General features: G+C 54.3%; 1 protein-coding gene across 1 annotated transcript in view; it reads right to left on the reverse strand.

Annotated features, from left to right (window-relative positions):
- Positions 1-10,000, reverse strand: part of LOC133129150 (MAU2 chromatid cohesion factor homolog) — an 18,350-nt gene that overhangs the window by 1,267 nt on the left and 7,083 nt on the right. The window contains exons 9-16 of the mRNA XM_061243015.1: positions 9,187-9,290; positions 4,882-4,959; positions 4,089-4,154; positions 1,975-2,058; positions 1,143-1,192; positions 902-979; positions 507-618; positions 161-251 (exon numbers count right to left, since the gene is read on the reverse strand). Of these exons, the coding sequence (XP_061098999.1) occupies positions 161-251; positions 507-618; positions 902-979; positions 1,143-1,192; positions 1,975-2,058; positions 4,089-4,154; positions 4,882-4,959; positions 9,187-9,290 (663 nt within the window). The remainder of the gene's footprint in view (positions 1-160; positions 252-506; positions 619-901; positions 980-1,142; positions 1,193-1,974; positions 2,059-4,088; positions 4,155-4,881; positions 4,960-9,186; positions 9,291-10,000) is intronic.

Below are 10,000 nucleotides of genomic sequence, written 5' to 3' on the forward strand. Positions count from 1 at the left end.
CACACACACACACACACCTCTATCAGAGTACACTCTACACACACACACGCACACGCACACACACACACACACATACACACACACTGTAGGTGATCAGTAGGTCAGAGGTAGTCGATTAGGAGGTGAACAGTAGATGAGCAGTAGTTAATCTCCAGCTGACCTTTGAGCAGGGCGGAGGACCACAGTTGCACAGACATGTCGGGGATCTTGCTGGCCAGCTGCATGGCTGGGACCACCATGTTGTTGCTCTCCTGTGGAGGGGTGAGAGAGCACACTGACGCTCACAGCCAATCACAGCACAGGAAGCAGAGAGGTCACAGTGAACATTGACGCTCACAGCCAATCACAGCACAGGAATCAGTGAGGTCAGAGTGTAAATGGATGCTTGTGACCAATCACAGAGCAGGAAGCAGTGAGGTCAGAGTGTAAATGGGTGCTTGTGACCAATCAGAGTGAGGTGGGAGTGTACATGGGCAGTAGAGGCCAATCACAGAGCAGAACCTTACCCTGTGGTTCCCCAGCACGTAGAAGATGTGCCCGAGCAGGACTAGGGAGCAGGCAGTCAGGCGATTCAGGTCCTCAGCGTTGGACATCTTCAGCGTCTCCCGGAGGAACCTCCTAGAGCAGCAGACTCAAGACATCACTAACTGCCGTTCTTAACGGATAAGAGCGTCGGCTAAATGCCATGTAATGTAATGTAACGACCATCACTAATTAATAATCGTAAGACACACACCGCTTCAAACCGGCCCTCTTCGGCTACAAGAGCAGAGGGAGAACTAGCAACTTTCACCCTTTAAGGTGTGAGACCACAAACGGGTGATAAGCACGTAACAATCTGCTGGAGATACAGAATTGAGAGCAATGGAGTCTCAGAATAAAATATTTAAAAAAAACTCACTTGGCTTCGTTGTAGCGCCCCTGGAAGAAGGACAGGAGACCCCGGATGTAGAAGGCTGCTGCCCGCAGACAGTGGGAGCTGGGGGGGTCAGAGTGGGGGGGGGGGGTCTTTCAGTGCCACCTTCTGCAGTTCTGTCTGTCTGTAGGACACTCCATCTCTCAATATCCACACACACACACACACACACACACACACACACACACACACACACACACACACACACACACACAGGTGTTCTTACCTGACAGGAAAGTTGTGATCTGGGTTTATCCTCTCAAGCAGACTGTAGAGCTGCAAGATGAACAGTGTGTTTAGTACAGTGCTCCTGCACCACTTCTGTGTGTCTGTGTGTCTGTGCTCCTGTGTGTCTGTGCTCCTGTGCGTCTGTGCTCCTGTGTGTGTCTGTGCTCCTGTGTATGTCTGTGCTCCTGTGTGCGTCTGTGCTCCTGTGTGTGTCTGTGCTCCTGTGTGTCTGTGCTCCTGTGTGTGTCTGTGCTCCGGTGTGTCTGTGCTCCTGTGTGTGTCTGTGTGTCTGTGCTCTGTGTGTCTGTGCTCCTGTGTGTGTCTGTGCTCCTGTGTGTCTGTGCTCCTGTGTGTGTCTGTGCTCCTGTGTGTCTGTGCTCCTGTGTGTGTCTGTGCTCCTGTGTGTCTGTGCTCCTGTGTGTCTGTGCTCCTGTGTGTGTCTGTGTGTCTGTGCTCCTGTGTGTCTGTGCTCCTGTGTGTCTGTGCTCCTGTGTGTGTCTGTGTGTCTGTGCTCCTGCACCACGTCTGAGGCCAAATTGAAGGACAGTTTTCTGGACAGTTTTCAGGGCTGTGAAGAACCTGAAGCAGACGGGTCAGGGGGTTGAAGGCAGACAGGTCAGGAGGTTGAAGGCAGACGGGTCAGGAGGTTGAAGGCAGACAGGTCAGGGGGTTGAAGGCAGACAGGTCAGGGGGTTGAAGGCAGACAGGTCAGGGGGTTGAAGGCAGACAGGTCAGGGGGTTGAAGGCAGACAGGTCAGGGGGTTGAAGGCAGACGGGTCAGGGGGTTGAAGGCAGACGGGTCAGGAGGTTAAAGGGGGGGGGGGACTCACCTCCTGGTGCCTGTTGCCCTCTCTGATGTAGACACTCGCCAGATTCGTCACGATGAACGTCCACAGCTCCTGATGTGTGGTCAGCTGCACAGGGCACGCGAGGTCAAAGGTCACACACAGGCAGAGGTGTAAGAGTTAATGGGTGGAATAAACCCGGCAGGACTTTTACATTCAGACCCCTGGACTTTCCTGGACCCTCCTCTCCCAGCCCAGAGTAACATTATCATTGGTGTATGTCACAGGGACAAAGCACATGAGTGACATTTATCTCAATAGGCCACAGTCCGCCAGGGAGGCTAATTTTCATTCACCCCAATTATGTGTCTCACCGGCTCTCAGAAAGATAATTAATGTGAGTCCTTGACCGACCACTGGATGACCACAAGTGTGACACAAGAGGAGAGGGGAGGGGGGTCCAGAGGAGAGGGGGGGGGGGGGTCCAGAGGAGAGGGGGGGGGGTCAAGAGGAGAGGGGGGGGGTCCAGAGGAGAGGGGGGGTCCAGAGGAGAGGGGAGGGGGTCAAGAGGAGAGGGGGGGGGTCCAGAGGAGAGGGGAGGGGGTCAAGAGGAGAGGGGGGGTCCAGAGGAGAGGGGAGGGGGTCAAGAGGAGAGGGGGGGGGTCAAGAGGAGAGGGGGGGTCCAGAGGAGAGGGGAGGGGGTCAAGAGGAGAGGGGGGGGTCAAGAGGAGAGGGGGGGTCCAGAGGAGAGAGGGGGGGGGGGGGGTCCAGAGGAGAGGGGGGGTCCAGAGGAGAGGGGGGGGTCAAGAGGAGAGGGGGGGGGTCCAGAGGAGAGGGGGGGTCCAGAGGAGAGGGGTGGGTCCAGAGGAGAGGGGTGGGTCCAGAGGAGAGGGGGGGGGGGTCCAGAGGAGAGGGGGGGTCCAGAGGAGAGGGGGGGGGGTCAAGAGGAGAGGGGGGGTCCAGAGGAGAGGGGGGGGGTCCAGAGGAGAGGGGGGGTCCAGAGGAGAGGGGGGGGGTCCAGAGGAGAGGGGGGGTCCAGAGGAGAGGGGGGGGTCAAGAGGAGAGGGGGGGGTCAAGAGGAGGGGGGGGGGGTCCAGAGGAGAGGGGGGGGTCCAGAGGAGAGGGGGGGGTCCAGAGGAGAGGGGGGGGGTCCAGAGGAGAGGGGGGGTCCAGAGGAGAGGGGGGGGGGTCAAGAGGAGAGGGGGGGGTCCAGAGGAGAGGGGGGGGTCCAGAGGAGAGGGGGGGGTCAAGAGGAGAGGGGGGGGGTCCAGAGGAGAGGGGGGGGTCCAGAGGAGAGGGGGGGTCCAGAGGAGAGGGGGGGGGTCAAGAGGAGAGGGGGGGGTCCAGAGGAGAGGGGGGGGGTCAAGAGGAGAGGGGGGGGGTCCAGAGGAGAGGGGGGGTCCAGAGGAGAGGGGGGGGGGTCAAGAGGAGAGGGGGGGGGTCAAGAGGCAGGGTCAGTCACTGAGGATAAAACTGTCAGCTAAATAACGTAGTGGTCAATACACTTTTATTTCTGTACTGCTTTTCACAGCGGACTGTCCCAAAGACGCTTTACAGAGCAACAGAAGGGAAATACCAGCCCTGAGGCCCCAAACAGCACAGGAGGTAAATCCCTTCTTATGGGGAAAAGAAAACTCCCCATGGGCAGAAATCTATAGGAACCCGGCTATAGGGGGCCGCCCATCCTGGCCGACAGGTTGCGATGGTAACAGTTGAGGTATTAAACTAGCAGGTCATCAACAAATCCACTTGGATGGATGTAGAGTATGCAGTTCGAAATTATTCAAAATAATGAAAAGGATTTTTATACTGATTTTATAAATTCTGTCCGTTTGATTGATTGTATTATGTGTATTGTTATGTGTAATGTTTGCCTGAATTGTATGTGTCTGTCTCGATGCCTGTATGTGTTTTTGACCGGTGTATGTAGGTCTCAGGTGAAAAAGAGACTCCTGTCTCAACGGGGCCCCCTAGTGAATTAAATGAGTAATAACAAAAAGGGGAGGGGGGTGAATCCGTAAAAAGTGTTGTTGTTGTTGTTGGTGGTGGTGGTGTTGTTGTTGTTGTTATTGGTGTAGTTGTTGTTGTCGTTTAGAGGCCTGTGGGGTGGTTGAGCACACAGAGGTTTTGGGGAGAGGCCCCCTGCAGGCAGGACTCACCCTCAGTGCGGTGCTGAACTGGGCCTCCGCGTTATCCATGCAGTTCACCGAGATGCAGTACAGCCCCTGGAGGATGGGACGGGACTTCAGACAGGAAGCAGGCTCACCACTCACACGGCACATGGCACACTCTGCGCATGCACGGCGGGGAGTAGAGCTCTTAAGGACACAGCTGAGGCAGAGAGCCCTTAAGGACACAGCTGAGGAGTAGAGCTCTTAAGGACACAGCAGAGGCAGAGAGCTCTTAAGGACACAGCTGAGGCAGAGAGCCCTTAAGGACACAGCTGAGGAGTAGAGCTCTTAAGGACACAGCAGAGGCAGAGAGCTCTTAAGGACACAGCAGAGGCAGAGAGCTCTTAAGGACACAGCTGAGGCAGAGAGCTCTTAAGGACACAGCAGAGGCAGAGAGCTCTTAAGGACACAGCTGAGGCAGAGAGCTCTTAAGGACACAGCTGAGGCAGAGAGCTCTTAAGGACACAGCTGAGGAGTAGAGCTCTTAAGGACACAGCAGAGGCAGAGAGCTCTTAAGGACACAGCAGAGGCAGAGGGCTCTTAAGGACACAGCAGAGGCAGAGAGCTCTTAAGGACACAGCAGAGGCAGAGGGCTCTTAAGGACACAGCAGAGGCAGAGAGCTCTTAAGGACACAGCAGAGGCAGAGAGCTCTTAAGGACACAGCAGAGGCAGAGAGCTCTTAAGGACACAGCAGAGGCAGAAAGCTCTTAAGGACACAGCAGTAGATAGACTGCACGCAGACGTTAGGACACACAGAGAGCGGTCACTCAGTGTACTCACGAGTAGAGTGTGCAGCTGGGCCGCGTGATTGGAGAAGAGCCGGGGAGACTGCTGGCACAGCTGGCACACCTGAGAGATCTGCTCCAGAGAGAAGACATTTCACACACTCCTCTATCTCCTGAGTGTAACACACACCTGAGAGATCTGCTCCAGAGAGAGAAGACATTTCACACACTCCTCTATCTCCTGAGTGTAACACACACCTGAGAGATCTGCTCCAGAGAGAGAAGACATTTCACACACTCCTCTATCTCCTGAGTGTAACACACACCTGAGAGATCTGCTCCAGAGAGAGAAGACATTTCACACACTCCTCTATCTCCTGAGTGTAACACACACCTGAGAGATCTGCTCCAGAGAGAAGACATTTCACACACTCCTCTATCTCCTGAGTGTAACACACACCTGAGAGATCTGCTCCAGAGAAGACATTTCACACACTCCTCTATCTCCTGAGTATAACACACACCTGAGAGATCTGCTCCAGAGAGAAGACATTTCACACACTCCTCTATCTCCTGAGTGTAACACACACCTGAGAGATCTGCTCCAGAGAGAGAAGGCATTTCACTCACTCCTCTATCTCCTGAGTGTAACACACACCTGAGAGATCTGCTCCAGAGAGAGAAGACATTTCACACACTCCTCTATCTCCTGAGTGTAACACACACCTGAGAGATCTGCTCCAGAGAGAAGACATTTCACACACTCCTCTATCTCCTGAGTGTAACACACACCTGAGAGATCTGCTCCAGAGAGAAGACATTTCACACACTCCTCTATCTCCTGAGTGTAACACACACCTGAGAGACCTGCTCCAGAGAGAGAAGACATTTCACACACTCCTCTATCTCCTGAGTATAACACACACCTGAGAGATCTGCTCCAGAGAGAAGACATTTCACACACTCCTCTATCTCCTGAGTGTAACACACACCTGAGAGATCTGCTCCAGAGAGAAGACATTTCACACACTCCTCTACCTCCTGAGTATAACACACACCTGAGAGATCTGCTCCAGAGAGAGAAGACATTTCACACACTCCTCTATCTCCTGAGTGTAACACACACCTGAGAGATCTGCTCCAGAGAGAAGACATTTCACTCACTCCTCTATCTCCTGAGTGTAACACACACCTGAGAGATCTGCTCCAGAGAGAAGACATTTCACACACTCCTCTATCTCCTGAGTGTAACACACACCTGAGAGATCTGCTCCAGAGAGAGAAGACATTTCACACACTCCTCTATCTCCTGAGTGTAACACACACCTGAGAGATCTGCTCCAGAGAGAGAAGACATTTCACTCACTCCTCTATCTCCTGAGTGTAACACACACCTGAGAGATCTGCTCCAGAGAGAAGACATTTCACACACTCCTCTATCTCCTGAGTATAACACACACCTGAGAGATCTGCTCCAGAGAGAGAAGACATTTCACACACTCCTCTATCTCCTGAGTGTAACACACACCTGAGAGATCTGCTCCAGAGAGAAGACATTTCACTCACTCCTCTATCTCCTGAGTGTAACACACACCTGAGAGATCTGCTCCAGAGAAGACATTTCACACACTCCTCTATCTCCTGAGTGTAACACACACCTGAGAGATCTGCTCCAGAGAAGACATTTCACACACTCCTCTATCTCCTGAGTGTAACACACACCTGAGAGATCTGCTCCAGAGAGAGAAGACATTTCACACACTCCTCTATCTCCTGAGTGTAACACACACCTGAGAGATCTGCTCCAGAGAGAAGACATTTCACTCACTCCTCTATCTCCTGAGTGTAACACACACCTGAGAGATCTGCTCCAGACAGAAGACATTTCACACACTCCTCTATCTCCTGAGTGTAACACACACCTGAGAGATCTGCTCCAGAGAGAGAAGACATTTCACACACTCCTCTATCTCCTGAGTGTAACACACACCTGAGAGATCTGCTCCAGAGAGAGAAGACATTTCACTCACTCCTCTATCTCCTGAGTATAACACACACCTGAGAGACCTGCTCCAGAGAGAAGACATTTCACACACTCCTCTATCTCCTGAGTATAACACACACCTGAGAGATCTGCTCCAGAGAGAGAAGACATTTCACACACTCCTCTATCTCCTGAGTGTAACACACACCTGAGAGATCTGCTCCAGAGAGAAGACATTTCACTCACTCCTCTATCTCCTGAGTGTAACACACACCTGAGAGATCTGCTCCAGAGAAGACATTTCACACACTCCTCTATCTCCTGAGTGTAACACACACCTGAGAGATCTGCTCCAGAGAAGACATTTCACACACTCCTCTATCTCCTGAGTGTAACACACACCTGAGAGATCTGCTCCAGAGAGAGAAGACATTTCACACACTCCTCTATCTCCTGAGTGTAACACACACCTGAGAGATCTGCTCCAGAGAGAAGACATTTCACTCACTCCTCTACCTCCTGAGTATAACACACACCTGAGAGATCTGCTCCAGAGAGAGAAGACATTTCACTCACTCCTCTATCTCCTGAGCAGTAAACAGGTGGTGTTTTAGCCATACCAAACCTTAGCTGATTGGATCTGGTTGGAGCCTGTCGCCAATGGTGTGTGTGTGTGTATGTGTGTGTGTGTGAATGAGAGGCACCAATTGTGAAGCGCTTTGGATAAAAAGTCCACTATAAATGCAGTCCATTTACCATTTTACCATTTACATCAGAACAATGAGGCTCTGACGCCTGGCGCGGTCGAGGCGCCAGCTCCACTGAAGGAGTAAAACTCGGAGCGTTCCAGCACGCGTGCGAGTCTCATTGTTTCTGCTCTGCAGGCTCCTCTCGTTAGACTCTGCACCCGGCGTGCAGGCGTCTCTTTTCATCAGTTAAGCTTTGGATTCAGTTTGTACTGCTGCCCAATGATCACCAGGGGACAGACACTGAGAAAGGGACACAATCTGGCCAGGAATAAGGGCCCGTCCACACCAAGAATGATAACTAATAACGTATTGTTTTAAAACTCGTTTGATTCTAACTCGAGTGCCCGCACCACAACTGTAGCAACAGAGGCAGTGGCCAACGATCACTTTCAGAGCCAATTTGTCCAGCTTCATGAACAAAGGAAACTAACACCCAATCAACCAACCCGTCCAATTTACACAACGTTCAAAATGGCTATTTACACAATGTTTTTGTGCATCCGTGTGGATGCCCGCATCCTTATCGTTATAGTTGAATTAATTACTATTTAGCTGGCGCTTTTATCCAAAGCAACTTACAGTTGATTAGTCTAAGCACGGGACAAACCCCTCCTGGAGCAACATGGGGCTCAGGGTGCCTTACTCAAGGGCCTGACAGCTGTGTGTATGGCTACACTGGGGCTTGAGAGACCAACCTTCCAGGTCCCAGTCATGGACCTGAGCCACTAGGCTACAGGCTGCCCCGTTATGTCTGTAGTTGTAGTTCTTGGTGAGGCCTGTAAAATGGAGGCAGTGAGTGGTGTGTTGTGTCTGGCGGGGGGGGGGGGGGTGTGTTGTGTCTGGCGGGGGGGGGGGGGGTGTTGTGTCTGGCGGGGGGGTGGTGTGTTGTGTCTGGCGGGGGGACGGTGTGTTGTGTCTGGCGGGGGGACGGTGTGTTGTGTCTGGCGGGGGGACGGTGTGTTGTGTGTGTTGTGTCTGGCGGGGGGGGGGGGGGGGGTGTTGTGTCTGGCGGGGGGGGGGGTGTGTTGTGTCTGGCGGGGGGGGGGTGTGTTGTGTCTGGCGGGGGGACGGTGTGTTGTGTGTGTTGTGTCTGGCGGGGGGGGGGGGGGGGGGGTGTTGTGTCTGGCGGGGGGGGGGTGTGTTGTGTCTGGCGGGGGGGGGGTGTGTTGTGTCTGGCGGGGGGACGGTGTGTTGTGTCTGGCGGGGGGACGGTGTGTTGTGTGTGTTGTGTCTGGCGGGGGGGGGGGGGGGTGTTGTGTCTGGCGGGGGGGGGGTGTGTTGTGTCTGGCGGGGGGACGGTGTGTTGTGTCTGGCGGGGGGACGGTGTGTTGTGTGTGTTGTGTCTGGCGGGGGGGGGGGGGGGGGGTGTTGTGTCTGGCGGGGGGGGGGGGGTGTGTTGTGTCTGGCGGGGGGGGGGGTGTGTTGTGTCTGGCGGGGGGGGGGGGGGGTGTTGTGTCTGGCGGGGGGGTGGTGTGTTGTGTCTGGCGGGGGGACGGTGTGTTGTGTCTGGCGGGGGGACGGTGTGTTGTGTCTGGCGGGGGGACGGTGTGTTGTGTGTGTTGTGTCTGGCGGGGGGGGGGGGGGGGTGTTGTGTCTGGCGGGGGGGGGGGGGGGGGGGCTCACTGACCTCCTGCAGGGCGGTGGCCTTGTGGCCGGTAACCAGGCGACACATGATGATGTGCTCCAGCAGGATGACCTGGAAGGAGGAGAGGATGGGGCTGCAGTCCAGCACTGCAGCACAGACACACAGGAGCACAGACACACAGGAGCACAGACACACAGGAACACAGACACACAGGAACACAGACACACACAGGAGCACAGACACACACAGGAGCACAGACACACAGGAGCACAGACACACAGACACACAGGAGCACAGACACACAGGAGCACAGACGCACAGACACACACAGGAGCATGGGTTACCATGGGAGCACAGGTCACAATGCCACCATCACAGTGTTCTAGAACTCTGGCTTCACTTTCAGTCACCAGTAGTGATCCTTACATCAGCATTAGAATGTTCAGCTGAGAAGATTCTTATCACACATCTGTGACCTCACACCTTAAAGCAGGGGTCATCAAATCACGGTCCTCAAGGCCCCTTTACCTGGGAGTCAGGTGTGTTCACCCTCCCTTTACCTGGGAGTCAGGTGTGTTCACCCTCCCTTTACCTGGGAGTCAGGTGTGTTCACCCTCCCTTTACCTGGGAGTCAGGTGTGTTCACCCTCCCTTTACCTGGGAGTCAGGTGTGTCCACCCTCCCTTTACCTGGGAGTCAGGTGTGTTCACCCTCCCTTTACCTGGGAGTCAGGTGTGTTCACCCTCCCTTTACCTGGGAGTCAGGTGTGTTCACCCTCCCTTTACCTGGGAGTCAGGTGTGTTCACCAGGTGTACAGACAGTCGGGCCACCAATCAGCAGCACCAGTTACCCAGGAG

The sequence above is a fragment of the Conger conger genome, chromosome 5 (assembly GCF_963514075.1).
Source record: "Conger conger chromosome 5, fConCon1.1, whole genome shotgun sequence".
In the NCBI taxonomy this organism is placed as follows: domain Eukaryota; kingdom Metazoa; phylum Chordata; class Actinopteri; order Anguilliformes; family Congridae; genus Conger; species Conger conger.